The sequence below is a fragment of the Microcaecilia unicolor genome, chromosome 12, assembly GCF_901765095.1.
Source record: "Microcaecilia unicolor chromosome 12, aMicUni1.1, whole genome shotgun sequence".
Lineage (NCBI taxonomy): Eukaryota > Metazoa > Chordata > Amphibia > Gymnophiona > Siphonopidae > Microcaecilia > Microcaecilia unicolor.
Genome location: NC_044042.1, coordinates 93,677,457 through 93,694,453, shown reverse-complemented (window position 1 = coordinate 93,694,453; position 16,997 = coordinate 93,677,457). Strand labels below are relative to the sequence as shown.

The 16,997-nt window shown below is 43.1% G+C and overlaps 1 protein-coding gene across 8 annotated transcripts in view; it reads left to right on the top strand.

The window, feature by feature from the left end:
- MAPT (microtubule associated protein tau) overlaps nt 1–16,997 on the top strand; it is a 344,430-nt gene that overhangs the window by 97,075 nt on the left and 230,358 nt on the right. For all 8 annotated transcript variants that reach the window (XM_030220780.1, XM_030220786.1, XM_030220784.1 and 5 more), the window contains exon 3: nt 12,687–12,770. In XM_030220780.1, the coding sequence (XP_030076640.1) occupies nt 12,687–12,770 (84 nt within the window). The remainder of the gene's footprint in view (nt 1–12,686; nt 12,771–16,997) is intronic.

Sequence of the window (16,997 nt, the reverse complement as noted above, 5' to 3'; positions counted from 1 at the left end):
CCTCTGACTGAGTTGGAGTTGGGAGTGAAGAAAATAAGTTAGTCTGCAGTTTAGAAATCTTGGTCCTTGGTCATGAAGTGGGTAGCTTAGGCTTGTGCAGAGGACAGAGACTGTGGAGAAGTCACTGTAGTCTTATAGGTAGTAAGAGTTCATAAGGTTCTGTAGAGAGTGGAGGTGTTGGTCGCTTTGGTTATCAGTGTGGTGTAATATTTTTTTTGTCTGCAGTTATTGTCTGTCTGTGTAGGAGTTAGCTGTGTTTTTATAGATAGATAGATAGAGTCACAGGAGTTAGGATTATGTCGCCATCTCCTTTCTGCTTGCCGAAGTTGGTGTTTGTGTTGTAAGGTGATGTTAAACCATGTGTGAAATGGTCTTGAATGAGATGATGAGTTTACAGAATGTAAAGGTGCTTTTATGTTTAAAGCTGAAGTTAGTTCATTATTCTAAGACTGGATTGTTAAGAAAGAGATACATTTTTGAAGGGATCTAAATCCAACTGAGCATTGTCCAGTAAAGAGGTCGGAGTGACTTTTTAAAAAAAATCACACAGGACAATTACATAATATGTACTGATCGCCCGGAAAAGTCGCTTGGTTAAGATATGCAGCGTCAGTATCTGTTAGCCAAGTTTCAGTGAGAAAGAGAAGATCAAGGACAAGATGCACTAACGTAAACGAGGCTTTAACGAGCCTTTAAAGAACAGTTTTCCTGGCATGCATTAAAGCCCAATTTCCGACGACTGTAGCAGCAAACGAAAATGGAATGCAGATGAGCAAATTGTGTAGAAACCCTATTGAAATGAGATGCACTAAAGTTTTCCGCTTGCCCTAACGATGGAAAACTACGGGAAAGCTAGCGAGAGGTCTGTACCTCTCGTTGTGGCTGCCCGGCTAAAACTTAAATGTAAAAACAAAAAAAAAGATCGTGAAGGGGGCAAAATCGCTCGTTAGGAGCATCCTTTATTGACGCCCGAGGTCGCCGCTGCTCCCCGCTGCTCCCCGCTCCCCCTGATTTAAAATCCAAATGTAAAAAAAAAAAGGATCAGGAGGGGGCAAAGGCGCTCGTCAGGAGCGTCCTTTATGGACGGCCTGGCCTCCCCCAACCGCCTGAGGTCACCGCTGCTCCCCGCTCCCCCCTGCATTAAAGTCATAGCTTTAGGCTGCCCCGGCCCCACTCCCTTCCTCTCTTTCTCCTCAGCTCCGCCTCCCGCTAGCCACTATTTATCCTAAGGCTGAAAACGTTTCTTTTCTTTTTTAATAGATGGAAACATTTCTGCTCAGCAGCCTTTGGAAAATCATCCCATGGTCCAGGAAGCCCTACCTTTGTCTTCCTTTTCAGGGTTTTGCATTTGACTTGCCTTTCCATATGCTGTTTCCAATTCTCTTCATTTGAATCCTTCATCCATTTTCTGAAGGGAAGTTCTTTTAGTTTTAATAGCCTCCTTCACCTCATGTTTTAACCATGTCTGCTGTCCTTCTGTCTTTTTTAATACATGGAATATATCTAGTCTGGGCTTTTAAGATGGTGTCTTTGAACAATGTCCATGCCTGATATATTGACCTTTGCAGCTGCTCCTGTAAGTTTACTTTTTTCATCATGTTTTCATAGTCTCTCCCTGCTGAAAGTTAAATACTAATGTAGTGGATTTCCCATGTGTACTTACCAGAGTCAGATTAATAGTGATCAGGACCCGGGGGCAACTGCTGTTGGGGGAGAGTGAGACCCTACTGCAGTGGGCACTCAGGCTTTGCCCTAGTGACAGAATTGTCAGTCTGCCCCTTGTTTGTGATACATTTTTTCAATATTTTTTGAGACAAATTGGTGAATGTTTTTGTCAATTTCAGTGCGCCAACACATATATTCCTTTGTTTTGGTGAATTATATTATAAAAATATAGTTGGGTGATTTATATATTCTGTTATATCCCCTGTTTGTGGTGTGTTTTGGTAATTGAAATCGCCATTGTTATCTGATTTGTTAGCTTCCCTAATTTCTGCTAACATTTCAACATCTATTCATTCTGGCCAGGTGGACAGTATTGGAATTTCTATCCACAAAGATTCCAAGGTACATTTTGTTTCTTGTAGAACTTTTTTTTCTAATTGGTCCTTAGACCAAGCTGTGGGGAAAAGGGTCCTGTGCTAGTGGCAGGGGTCGTTTTTCCTGTGCACCAGGGCCCTTTTTACTGCAGGGGGTAAACCCCCCCCCCCCCCAGCACACGTGACCATGCAGTAAGAGAACTCTTACCTCATGGCCATGCGGCAGGGAGCCCTTACCACCAGCCATTGAGGTGGCGATAAGGGCTCTTGCACTATCCCGACAGTAACTGGACAGCACGTGGCGATGCCCAAATACCGTCGGGTTATCTCCACACAAGCTATTTCCAGGGGTTTTCTTTTTCCCCCCGGAAATGGTGCGTGCTTGGGTCGGGACTACTGCCGGCGGCAGTCTCGGAAGATTGAGCAGTAAACCTGCATTGGGCTTACCGCCGCTCTGTAAAAGGGCCCCCATTTGATTTAATGCCTTCTTTAACACATAGTGCTACCCAGGGCTTTTTTTGAGGGGGTACTTGGGGGTACTGAGTACCGGCACCTTTTCCATTGTATACTAAAATTGACCCATGGAACCCAAGTTTTAATGATAGAGCTCAGGCTCTACACACCAATTATGTCTTGTCATAGATTCTGTGACTGGTTGCAGGGGACCTACCTATTATGAGGTGGGTCCCTCAGTAATCACCCCATTCCTGAAGGGTGGCCTAGCATTTGAGTACCAGCACCTTTTTTGCTAGAAAAAACACACTGGTGCTACCCCTCCACCAATATCTACCTTTTCATTTAGTTATATATTTTCTAACTCTCCCATCTAATTTTTGTTGGCTTCTAGTATTTATATACAGATATGTCAAACAATGATATTTTTGTTTCTATTTACAACTTGTTTAGCAATTGACAGTGATAATTTGCAATTCTTCAAGTCTCTCTGCTTTTTATTTAAAGGCACCTGGTCCACTTTTGCCTTTATTGCAACTTCAGTGTCAGGTTGTCCCCTAACTTCTTCTTTTGATGATATCCTCCAACAGTGATCTTAAATGATAGATCTACAGATCAAGATATTTAACTCATTTTATCCCATACTTGTTGCCAATTATTATGTAGGTTAGAAAAAGAATATAACGTGGGATTAATCGCACAATTTAAAGGTATTTATTTACCACTGCAGCTCCTGGTGACACTGGGCAAGTCACTTCCTCTGACATCACTTCCTGTTACTGCGTGGTCGGGATGGGTCAGAAGGAAAGCTTCGGACTAGGCTGCAGGCAACATATATGTAACGCTGTTGCTGCTGCTGCCAGAGACCAACAGAAGACCACCTTTAAGGTAGACTGGCACAGGGTAGGGGGTGATGTTGCAGGTGGGGGAAAGATGCCAGATTGTGCCAAGGTCGGGGGATTGGGGGTGGTAGAGAGCAGAAGAGATGTTTGGAGGAGACAGGAGATGCTGCAACGTGATTATTTTTTTTTAATTGTGATTAATAATGCAGTAATCTCATAGTTTAACTATGATAGACTTGCAGCCCTAATTTATATTAATAAATTGTTAATAATTTCGCAAGTTTATAAGAGGTCCAAATGGCCCTATGAGTTTTATAGTATAATTGTCACGGAAGCTGACAATGTTACTCAAACCTCTCCCAAATGGGAAGTCTGACATATATACTTTCATTCACCACACTTTTCTTTTTAAAAAAACTTCTTCTGATTTGTATATAGTCATCAAAAGGTTCTCGCAATCTACTAACTAATGATGTCCAAAATGCAACGTAAAATTCTACTGGGATTCCATGTTTCCCAGGCACCTTATGATGCTGCAGTTTTTTGACTAGACTGATTTCTTCTTTGGTAATTGCTCAGCCTTGCAGTGCAGTATCCTCCTGGTCAAGAGATGGATATTCTAATTTATTAACAGAAGCCATCGTTTCTTGTGGACTGATATCGCAATTTCAGGAATGTGTCATAATTCTTATTAAATATATTGACTCTGCACCTGATCTGTCTTCCAATATCTTAAGTACTTATTCCTTCCCTTTCTGAGTTCTGCTGTGTATTTTATAAACACACCCTGCATAGTGGCTTTGAAAGCATGCCGTTGGATATTCGCAAGCGCGTCCCTTTACTAATTGAGTTGAAAGTAATTCTCAGCCTGTTGTTCAGTCCCAAAATGTGAAATCTTTTTCATTCTACCCTCTACTTTGAATGGTGAGGCTCCAGCATGATCTGAGATACTGTTGGGGAAATCGCAACCTCTAACACTGAATGCGTTAGCATATTAGAAATAGGAAATGTGTATTCTAGAAAACTTATGTGGTGGTGAGAAAAAAGTATGATTCTGTTCATCAGGAAAATAGTAGGTTCCATGGATTGCTCAATTCTGTCTCCTGAAATAAGAATTTAAGAGCTACATGTGACTTCATCTTTCTACTCTTACACTTCACTTGTCTATAAGATTTGGATCTAGTGGTAGATTAAAATCACCTGCCAGTATGGTAGGAAATGTCCCGTCTCTTAAAGCTGTGCTGATAAGGTATAGAAAAACTGAAGGAAATCGCTATTGGGTGCATACATATTAAAATTTATTTATTCTTGGCCTTAATGATCTATATTAATGCTCACCCAGAGTCCTTCAGAATCAGGCTTCTGAGCAGAAAGTGTGATCACTGAGTTTGTCCTAATTAATAAAAAATAATCATTGGCTGAAAACACTATCCCCCCCCCCCCCCCCCGCCGATATTGAGCCAGTGTGATTATCTGCTGCCACTGGCACTGAGCCTAGATATTCAGTGCCAAGCTGTTTATGGTCACTGGCTTTGAATATGTGGATTTTTTTTTTTGGCTGGATTTAACTTAACCAGCAATGTGAATATTCATCACTGGCTGGTTAACTTAATAGTGGGCAGAGATAGAAGTGCTATTTAGGTGGTCCAATTTGCCCACTAAACTTAGCTGGCCAGCACTTGAATATTTGTGGCTAGCTGGCTATATAATACAATATAGCTAGTAAGCTGCTATGCACTCAGAGATGGGTTTGTTACTTTTTGAAAGTACTTAAGTAAAAAGTAAAAATACTGGCTTCAAAAGTAGTGAAGTAAAAGTAGAAAGTCTTATCCCCCCCCCCCCAAAAAAAAACAAAAATGCTTAAGTAAAAGTAATAAAGTACAACTCTTAAAACTACTTTTTTACTAAAAAGTAAAAAGTATTCTTAACAAGTTGGACCACAGAATCTAGTATGTTTACAAGCAGCAGTACTATATTGTGAATATGTACATATCAGCTTGTGATCTGTCTAAATCTCTGAGGGTACAATGGAACAGAAACATAATAAATGAAATTTCAAGTTAAATAGCTTTTTAACAAGCTGCCCAAAAATCTATTATTCCCCCCGAACCCTACCCCCACGAAGTGTGATATCTGTTAAGGTTATTGAACAAGTCAGACACATCATTATTTTAATTTGATTTTTTTTAATCAAATGCTGAGTTAAGGCCCAACTGGTAACTGAGACACTCCATCAGTTAAAAAAAAAATCCAGATAAAAATCAGACTGAGAAAAAGCAGACGATGCCATCAGCAGAGAGAAAAAAAATACAAGAAGAGAAAAAAAAAAGAGTTAAAGCAGGGGGACAAAAAAGGCGGAAAACCAGAAAAGGAGAACAAAGAGAAAAAAGTGGAAGGGGAGAAGGGAGAGAAAAGAGAGAAGGGATGGGGTCAAACGGAAGAGAAAAAAAAGGAAAGGAAAAAGAGCAAACAAATCAAGTACTAAAGCAGTGAATATCCATAAACGCAAATCCAGAGTGGTGAAAAGCTTCACATAAATAAAGAGTAAATATGCATAGCAGAAAATCATTAACGTTGCTTCTATGATAGGTATTGGACTCAGCTCATAGAAAAGCTTATTGAATGACAAAATGTGCTTTACAAAGAAATAGAAAGCATTTGTTACATGCATTGCACTTAAACAATTGTGTGACATTTTGCATATCAAATTGTTCTGCCAAGGGCAGTGGGCACTAAAGCATTCCAATTTTAGCTAACAGTAAATGAAGTGAAGAATGGATATTTGCAACGTGAGCAGCACCGAAACAGAGAACAATCTCTCAAATGTCCGGCATTAAAAAGAGAAAAAGGTGTGAAGATGAATGATGTTAGCATAAGAACTGTGCTTGCTCTTAAAATAGACCATAATGAAATGCAATCTAATGTGTAAAAAAAAAACAAACAAACTTCAGCTCCACAAACTAAGTTGCTGCTCCCAACAGGCCTAGAGGTGCAATTTTTGCCACCAAGCTGCCTGCCCTGCTCCCCCCCCCCCCCCCCCCCCGTGCATTAAAACCAAGTATGGGGGGGGGGAGCAGGCCAGGAAGCGTGGCGGTGAACATTGCTAGAGGAACGCCCCTCTCCCACTGCACATCGGACCTCAGAATCAGCAGTCCAAACCATGCCTACATGCTGCACCGGATCACCTACTAGGGTGTTGAGGCTTCACAGCACTCCCATGGCTGGTTCCTCTACCAGTAAAAGTGAAAAAAGTGCGAAGATGAATGACTGCGCACATTAGCGTGAATACTACTACTACTATTTAACATTTCTAGAGCGCTACAAAGTGTACGCAGCGCTGTACAAACACAGAAGAAAGACAGTCCCTGCTCAAAGAGCTTACAATCTAATAGTGCTGAGAAAGCGAATACGATGTTAACAGAATTTCAACTTCAGTTCCTAAACTAAGTTGTTGCTCCCCACAGACCTAAAGGTGCAACAATCGCCACCATGCTGTCTACCCTTTGTGCCCCCCCACCCCCCGTGCATTAAAACACGAAGGCAGCAAACATCACTGGAGGAAGGCCCCCTTCCTCGCTGCACATTGGACCTCAGAATCAGCAGCTCCAACTATGCCTACCTGCTGCACTGGATCACTTACTGTGGTGTTGAGGTTCCGCAGCACCCCCGCGGCCGGTTCCAGTACCAGACCTCCTGGCAGGATGACTTGCACCAGCCATGTGCAGCAACAGCTCCTCGTGAGGTGACCATGTGCAGCAACAGCTCCTCGTGAGGTGACCATGTGCAGCAGCAGCTGCTGGCAAGGTGATGTCAGATTCTGGCTTTCCTCTGATTGGGCCTAAACTTCCAGTCCCAGCTGAGCTGTTTCTGGGACTGGAAGTTCAGGTCCAATCAGTTGCAGGCCACACCTGAGGGGGAGAAGCAAAGGTAAGAAAAAATACTTTACAAGTTAAGAAAGTTTTTTTTTTCTTTGTTACTAAGTACAAAAGTACAGCTTATTTGTAATGAGTTACAAATTATGTTTAATAAATTTTTATTAATGATCATCCATTGTCACTTTTACTACAAAGGCTACATTACAAGGATTAAATTAACAGAAAAAGTGTCACAACTTTACCAACAAAATACTGCTCAGCATCATTAGGTGTATGCTCCTCTTACAGTTTTCATTGTTTCTCCCACCTCCCCTTCCTAATGTAAGTATTGGAAAAAAATGTACTGACAATTGTTCTTAAGTACTGTAACAATTGAGGGATTGGTTGTTGGGTACCACAACATATATGGATGTCTTGCTAGAAAAGGCTTATTTTCATTCATGGCACTTGAACTATTTGCTCCACTCTCCCAGGAGGAGATTGCCAGAGAGAATTCGTGGGAGTGTCTTGCTCTGGCCCCGCTGGACACTGTGGAGGAACTTGCTCCCACTGTGGAGGCAGAGTCCATCCAGTAGTGTATGGCTGCCCTTGCAGGAGAACGTGGACTTCGTGCCGAGTGTGGAGAATAGAATTTTTCAAATTTTGAGAGAGAATGGGGTAACTTTGCTGGAAAGTTTAGTTAAGGAGGATGGGTCTTTGTTATCTTCTCAAGACTTTGTAAATCAATGTTCACAAGGCCCAGCAGCGATTTTTGCTTATTACCAGCTATCCCACTATGAATGCTCTTTACCGGGGGGGGGGGGGGGGGAGCCTGTCACCAAGGTTGGGCATCAGTTGAGAGAATTTTTGGAAGTGGATGCATTAGGCCAAATCTCGATTTCTTGGTTTCACAGAGAGCTGAACAGGAAGAGTCCAGTTAGGAATCTGCAGGAAATGGCAGATCAGTGGAGTAGGAAGGCGGGAAAGACAATATCAGCACAGCAGCACAGCTGTTATTGACTTCTCTTAAGAGTGGCTTTCGTTTGGTGCACAGTGCGGAACTTCAGGAATGCCATTTAAGGACAGTGCATAGGGCATACTTCTCCCAGAGACAGGCCTTTCATTTGGGAATGTCGGCAACGTCCTGTTGCAGAAAGTGTAAGAAGGCAGATGCATCTTTTCTACATGGGATGTGGCAATGTAGGCATATTACATTGTTTTGGTCAACAATAGCCCAATTTCTTCAGTCGGTGTTGGGACAGGTAATTGCCCTAACATTTGAGAGAGCGATGTTTAGTGCTCCGTGCCTGTGGAAGGAGGGTACAATGGGAGAAAAGTTATTTTTGGGTAACTCTTGGGGAGGAAGTGTACTGTTAATCACTGGATCTTAGATCACCCTCCCTCCTTCTGGTACTGGAGGAACAAATTACATGAATTAATGGTTTGGGAGTCCCGGGGAGCGCATTTGTCTCCTGGAAGGCAGCGTAGGTTCCTTGCTACATGGGAGGCTTATTTTAACAAGATTTCACCAAGGGCGCGTAGTCAAATACTGAACAAATTCTCCTTGGGGAATTAAGATCAGGTGGGAGGGGGTGGTAGTGGGGCACTGCACTTTAGAAGGGGGGGGAGGGTAGGTTTGTGGGGATGGGGATTGCTTTATCGCAATGGGTAGGGAGGGTCCGAAGAGTAGTCTCCCCTGCAGGTTAGGGTTACATTACTGGAGTTGAAGGGGTTTGGGTCGAATACAACTTTTCATCTGATAATAAATGGATTATTGTTTATTAAGTCAACTTATTGTGAACTTGAATGATGACGAGAGACGTTGAATTTCTGCTCTGTTTTCTGGCACGTTGGTTTTGGCTTTTGGTGTGTTTCAAAGCGAGGGGGTAGGGGTGGGATTTAAAAAAGCTAAATGCTGGTTTGATGACAAATGGTGAGTTGACCTTTGTCAAAATATTGTTGTTGATATTTTTCTATGACATTCAATATGGTGAATTGGTTTTTCTGTTTGTCATCAATAAAAATGTTGAAACATAAGTACAAATAGAAAAGGCGATGGTGAAAGCTAGAAGGGTGCTTGGGTACATAGGGAGAGGAGTGGCCAGTAGGAAAAAGAAGGTGATGCCCCTGTATAAGACTCTGGTGAGACGTTATTTAGAATATTGTGTATTCTGGAGATCACACCTTCAAAAAGATATGAACAGGATGAAGTCGGTCCAGAGGGCGGCTACTAAAATGGTCAGTGGTCTTCGTCATAAAGCATATGTGGACAGACTTAAAAATCTCAATATGTATACTTTGGAAGAAAAGAGGGAAAATTGTTTATAAGAAGCTTTTTTTCAGCAACATTTGAATATCAGGCTGGAATTCAATAGAATAAGCTTCCACATATGATTAAACATCAGACAAATTATGGTAAATTTCAAAAATTACTGAAGACTTGTTTATTTAGGAAATATAGTAAAACTTTTATAATGTTCCTGGGAATGCCAAGCTTCTTGTGAGCCACACTGAACTCAGGAGGTATGTGTGGGATACAAATGCCATAATGTGATATAATGATAGAGACATTTAAATTCCTACACAGCATAAATGCACAGGAGACAAGTCTCTTTCAATTGAAACGAAGCTCTGGAATGAGGGGACATAGGATGAAGGTGAAAAGGGCTAGACTGAAGTAATCTGAGGAAATACTTCTTCACGGAAAGGTGGTGAATTCATGGAATGGCATTCTGGTGGAAGTGGTGGAGACAAAAACAGTATCTGAATTCAAAAGAGTTTGGGACAAGTACATAGGATCTCTAAGGGAGTGATAGAGAGAGGAGATGGCATGGATGAGCAGACTGGAAAGGCCATATTATCTTTACCTGCTTACATTTTTCTATGTTTCTATGAGTAGGATCTGTATTTCTCTCTTGAGAGTGTTCTCAAGATTCTGGATCAGATAGCTGCCTTTTATGCAGTGCAAGTGTCTAGAGCTTGGGATTATCTTCAGACTCTCAATTATATTGTGGCCATGATGGAGAGAATGCCATGGGCAAGGGTACACTAGAAGCCACTCCATTACTTCTTTCAGGCGTCATCTAGATTCCTGAGCTATTCCACAACATTTGAGGGGCATCCCTCTGGAACCCCCAGACTGTACAGTTTATTTTTAGTATTTAGCTTATATCTTTCCAGTGGTAATTCAAGGTGAATTATATTCAGTTACCTTAGGTATTTCTCTTTCCTCATAGGGCTTACAATCTAAATTTGTACCTGAGCAATTGGGGGATTCAGTGACTTGCCCAAAGCCAAAAGGAGTGCCAATGGAATTTGAACCCTGGTTTCTCTGGTTCACAGCCTGCTGCTCTAACAACTAAACTATGGTGCCAGTCTCCAGAGTTAGGGAGCCCATTACCCAGGGAAGGTAGTTCAGGGGCATGGACGGCTCAAGAAGCTTTGTGTCCCATCAGTCATTTGGATATGAGGGCAATTTGTTTGTCCTTACTGTGCGTTCTTCCTCGTCTAGAGGGAAGAACATTGAGTTTTGTCCAGCACCACAGCAGTAGTATGTGTGAACAGTGAGGAACAAGGAGTGCACTGGTGTTCTTAGAGATTGAGGCACTCTCTGCTTTGGCAGAGGATCCTCTTTGCAATCTTGGCTGTACATACTGCAAGAGTGGACAATGTTCAGGTCGACTTTCTAAAAAGACATCTGTTGGACCCAGAAGAATGGAACTTCTGTTCAGCAACTTTTCACCTTGTAGTGGAACAGTTGGGAACTCCCCTGTTTGACATTATGGTGATGTGTTGGACTACGAAGTGCCTGATTTTCTTCAGTTGCAGAAAAGAGTCGAGGGCATTTAGACTGGATGCACTAGAGCAGCGCTGGCTGGACTGTTATCCTCTGTTTGTCTTTCTCCTTTGGTCGCTTATAGATTCAGAGACAGTCATTCCTGATGATTCTAATAGCTATGGATTGGTCTCATCATCCTTGGAATCCAGATCTCATACGTCTATTAGTGGGTCCTCCAGTACTGTTACTGAGAGGACCAGGCCTCCCTCATCAGACTCCTGTGCTCATGAAAGATCTAGATCCCTTTTGGATTATGATTCGGCCTTTGAAAGGCATTGCTTAAAAAGAAATGGATTTTCAGCCTCCATCATTGGTATTATGCTGAAGGCCTGCAGGCTGTTTATTTCCTTAGCTTATTTGAAGGTTTGGAAGGTGTTGGAGTGCTGACATTCTGCTCATGATATATCTCCTTGGAAAGTGGGGGTGTCCCTTCTTTTTCTTTTTGCAGAAGGGGCTAGAGCAAGATTTGTTTTTTTAATTCACCTAATCTGTACAGGTGGTGGTGCTCTCTGGTTTCAGGGGCAAAATTGATGGATTCTCCATTGCTACCCAACCAAATGTACCTTGTATTTTGTGGGCAGTCAAGCACATTCATTTTTTTGTCAGAATGATCATGCCCCCAATTTTTCCTTTTGGTTACGATACTTAAAGTAGGTTCTTGTAATTGTATACCTGCACACTGATATCTTAATGATTGAATTATTTATTTTTGTTGTTTCCTTTCTCAATGTGGTACAACTCTTACCCTTAATGTGGACGGGTAATAATTTTTGGAAAGCGTGAACAGACGCTTCACATCCACCTGTTCCACTCCACTCATTATTTTATTTACCTCTATCATGTATCCCCTCAGCCGTCTCTTCTCCAAGCTGAAAAGCCCTAGCCTCCTTAGTCTTTCTTCATAGGGAAGTCGTCCCATCCCTGCTATCATTTTAGTCGCCCTTCGCTGCACCTGTTCCAATTCCACTATATCTTTCTTGAGATGCGGCGACCAGAATTGAACACAATACTCAAGGTGCGGTCGCACCATGGAGCGATACAACGGCATTATAACATCCTCACACCTGTTTTCCACACCTTTCCTAATAATACCCAACATTCTATTTGCTTTCCTAGCCGCAGCAGCACACTGAGCAGAAGGTTTCGTGTATTATCGACGATGACACCCAGATCCCTTTCTTGGTCCGTAACTCCTAACGTGGAACCTTGCATAATGTAGCTATAATTCGGGTTCTTTTTTCCCACATGCATCACCTTGCACTTGCTCACATTAAACGTCATCTGCCATTTATAAAAAGGTCTACAATATAATTATAGAAATGTAACTCTAATAAAGGCCGTAGTCTAACACTGAAATTATGGTAGTAAGGTGGTATAGTATTTTCTGAATAAATGATAAACAATTATGAATTTACATTGCATTCCGGTTTCATTTTCTAATCATTGTGCTTGAAACAGAGTAGTTGTTACCCTCCAAAGCTATGATGTGATGTGGTTTTCCAAGAAAGTAGTTCCTAAGAATGTGAATTGCTTGATTTGTTTCAAAAATAATCCTGGATGTATATCTGTTTTTTGTTTTTTTCAGGATAAAGAGTATGGAGCCTTATTGCTATTGATACTACAAAAGTGCTGTATTAAGTATTTTTGTTTCTTTTTTCAGGACAAGCCCTTGAATTACGAGCTGATGGATCAGATGAGTCCGTTTCTGATACTTCTGAAGCAAAGAGTACTCCTACTACTGAAGGTAGATAGTTTTGGATTATTTGCTTTATAATTCTAGTAAATTTGTATAATACTTGTACCTGGTAAGCATCAGGGCAAGTAACTTTTAATAATTTTAGAGTTCTTAGTGAGGTCTCAGGGCTGGGACCAGCAAAAACTAAGAGGCTCAAGGTGCTAGAAATCCACTTATTTTGTCACTCTCCTTTCCTCAAATAAGTGAGTCCAGGTCAGAAGTTGTATTTACTTAAACTTAGATGATGCAGAAACAAGGGACAGTATCTCAGCATGAACTTTATACAGTCAATAGTATAACAACTTAGTTCAGTCAGTTAGGATTCAGTATTCAAAGCGGTTTAACCGGCCAGAAATGGCTCCAGGCCTATTAAATTGCCTGTTTGGGGCTGACTACTAACTTCAGCGACACTTAGCCGGTTAGTGCTGAAATGAAAACTGCTATTTTCAGGGCATTATAGCAGTAGCGTAGCTAGGTGGGGCCACGGGGGCCTGGCCCCCTCCCCAAATTTCTTCTGGGCCCCTGGTTTTGCTGGCAGGGGTCCCCAACTCCCGCCACCTGAAGCCTTCATCCAGCACCGGTCTTCAGTGCTGCAGCGTTACCTGCCCTGCTGTCTCTTCCCCTCACGTCCGGCATGCTCCTTTTAGTGAAACTGAGCATCTCAATTTCACTAAAAGTGTGCAGGACTTGAGAGGAAGAGACAGCAGGGCTGGCAACGCGGCGGCACCGGAGACAGTCGCTGGACGAAGGCTTTAGCTGGCGGGGGTTTGTATTTGCGAGGCGGTGCGGGACGGTTAGGCGGCGGAGGGGCGGCATACTAAAATGTGCCCCCTCACCTCGGGCTCTGGCCCCCTCCGACCGCGAGGTCTGGCTACGCCCCTGCATTATAGGGCAGAGTCAGGACTCGACTAGTTAAGTGCTGATGTTCAGCACTTTCTGACCAGGTTAACCACATAAAAGTCAGTCCTATCTTTATGTGGTAACTCATAGCCAGTTAAGTGCTGAATATCGCACTTTCTCCAAGGACAAGCAGGCCAATAATTCTCACTTGTGGGTAACCTATACCACGTTGCCTGGTCCAGAGCTTGCATGAGTGTGTTCCCGTCTGCCACGAGAGTACAAAACCATCAGTTTTGTTTTTTCCATAGTGAGGAGAGGACGTCATTCTGACCGCTCCTCACAGCTATGGTTCAGTTTTGGCTTAAGAACGAATATTTTTTATGCCTTTCTGGGTTGTTATTTTTTGGCCCTGGTTTTTTCAGGGTTTCCTTTTTTCCCCCTTTCCCTTACGGTTTAGGTTCTTTTTGCCCTTGTTCTAAGTTTTTTAAATTTTTACCTCGCTCAGTAGACTGGACTTAGGCGTGAGCTCTGGTTGGGGTTTCCTGTGCTTTGCCCCTTTATCACCATTGAGTCTTTTGATTTAGCCACGGCTGTTTTTCCTTCCATGTCATCAAAGATTCTCAGTGGCTTGAAACGCTGTAGCCTGTTCAATAGGACCATCTCTGGCAAAGACACCCATTCTTGTGTCTTCAGTGTTTGGGGCCTGAACATACCCTTCTAACTGTGTTCTTTGTCTTGATATGAAGAAAAGAACCCAGTTAACCAGAGAGGCTCAACGAGACAAACGTTTTAGAGCCAGGTCCAAAGTTTCGATGTCAGTATTGGCATTGGGTGCGTCAGTTCACATGGCTGCGAGGCCCTTAGACACACTCCCAGTGTCTAAGGGTCTCGCAGTCATGTGCATTGAGTGGATCTCCACATGCCTCAACACTGGCCACTGTACAGGTCCCCAGGACTGGTCAGAATCGGACCTGCCCCCGAGGCGCATGAGGATTGACATCATCCTCATCAGCACTCAGAAGCATCGATGCCCTGGCATTGCAAGAAGCATCAGCATTGATCGCCCTTGATGCACGGTGCTGGGAGCTCCAGGACAGTGAGGGATTCCCTAGTACCCAAGAAACATCAGCTTCAGGAGGATCACTCCCCCTCCATACAGGAGGTACCAATGCATGTGTCCCCAAACAGCCAGGACCAGGCACTAGCTCCAACCATGCAAGTTCTGCATCCTGTCTGCACACCAGTGCCCCAGCCTTTCCCGGTTGGCCCTTGAGCACCTCTGGGCCTTGCTCCCTGAGCTTTTGGCGGGGCTCTTCCAACTGCATCAGCGTCTGGGGTGCTTGTGCCTGCCATGCCTTTTGCTACTGCCCCACATGGCCATCAGCCTGGGGTAAGACCTCCAACACTGGTGCTGCTTGTGGCCTCGGCGTCAACTGTTGCCCATGTCCATCGACATCATTGGAGGAAACTTCACCGGAGTTGAGACTGGAGCAGACACCTTGACGCCCCTCTCAGGGACATAGTTCCTCCTTGTCAAGGCAGGCACGGTCTCGGCCTTTTTATGAGGAGTTTCTGGCTGACATTGACGAGAAAGCTCATGGGAGTCAGATGAGAATCCATGGTACTTCTTGGAAAAGTCCTATGGCTTCCCATCTGATCCCTCCCCTCCACAGGAAAGAAGAACGTCTCCACCTAAAAGCCTTTCCTTTCCATCTTTTGTGAAGAAAATAGCAGCTACCATTCCCATTTCTTTGGAAGTGGAGGACGAGCCCAGGGCTAAGATGTTCGAGGTCCTGGACTACAAGTCTCCTAGAGAGGCTGTGAAGGTCTCGCTTCATAAGATCTTGTGGGACGTTTGGGTGAAGAACTGGGATACCCCTCTGTCGGTCCTTGTCCTCCCTAAGAAGATTGACACCATGTACTAGATTCAGTCTTCCTCTGTATTTGATATGCTTCAATTGCCTCATCAGTCCCTGGTGGTAGAATCCATGCTCAAAAGGGCTAGGAGTTCTAGGGACTATGTTTCAGCGTCCCCTGGCAGGGAAGCTAGAACCCTGGATTCTTTTGGGTGGAAGATGTCGGGCCTCTATCCTCATCTCTCGTATACAATCGTACCAGCTGTGCACGAGCCTGTACTTGCGGTCCTCGGTACACAGTATGACTGGTCTGGCAGACTCTCTTCCACTGGAGCAGGCTGAATCACTTTGCCAGATAGTCAAGCATCAGAATGCATGTTGTAAGTTCTTGGCCAGGAGTGCCTACGACTCTTTAACACTTACAGACACTGTTAACATTTACCTCGGTCCTCTTGCTTCCCATTTTCATGACCCTAATGTAAATTTCTATACCTACGCTGATGATATTCTTAGTTTTTCCTCTCTCACCATACTAAGTCGATCTCTCCAATGTTCAATCCTGCTTTAACTCAGTTTTATCATGGCTCACTGATTACAGACTAATTCTTAACCCGAATAAGACTACTGCATGCTGGATCACTGGTTCTCTCGCTATCACCACGTGTTCTCTGACCTTTTTTAACCAATCAATACAACCCATTGATACCTTCCTCTGCTTAGGTGTTACATTGGATTCACAGGAGAAGAAGGAGTAGCCTAGTGGTTAGTGCAGCATACCTTGATCCTGGGGAACTGGGTTCAATTCCCTCTGCGGATCCTTGTGACTCTGGGCAAGTTACTTATCTCTCCATTGCCCCAGGTACAAATAATACCTGTATGTACTACGTAAGCCACATTGAGCCTGCAAATAGGTGGGAAAATGTGGGATACAAATGCAACAAATAAATAAATAAACTACTTTGAATGTAGTTGCAAAAACCACAGAAACAGTATATCAAGTCCCATTCCTTTTTCGCAACATATCTCCTTTGTTCTTAAATCAGGATTTTACTTCCTTCGTCATCTTCACTTGATTCGCTCTTACTTTGACTTTGCTTCCTTACATAGTAACATAATGATGACGGCAGATAAAGACCTGTATGATCCATCCAGTCTGCCCAACCAGATAAACTCATTGTATGAGCTACTTTATATGTATACCTGACCTTGATTTGTCCTTGCCATTTTCAGGGCACAGATGTAGAAGTCTGCCTAGCACTAGCTTTGCTTCACAATTACCGGTGTTTGTTTATTTATTTATTTATTACATTTGTATTCCACATTTTCCCACCTATTTGCAGGCTCAATGTGGCTTACATAGTACCGTAAAGGCGTTCGCCAGTTCCGGTATAAACAGTTACATAGTGATGTTGTGGTAGAATAAGGTTCATGTGGAACAAGCATATTAGGGAATTGTATAGAGGAAGAGTTACGTTATGTCCATGTCGTGCTTTGGTTTCGTAGTGTTCAGGTGTTTAAGTAGGGTCGGTAGGGTATGCCT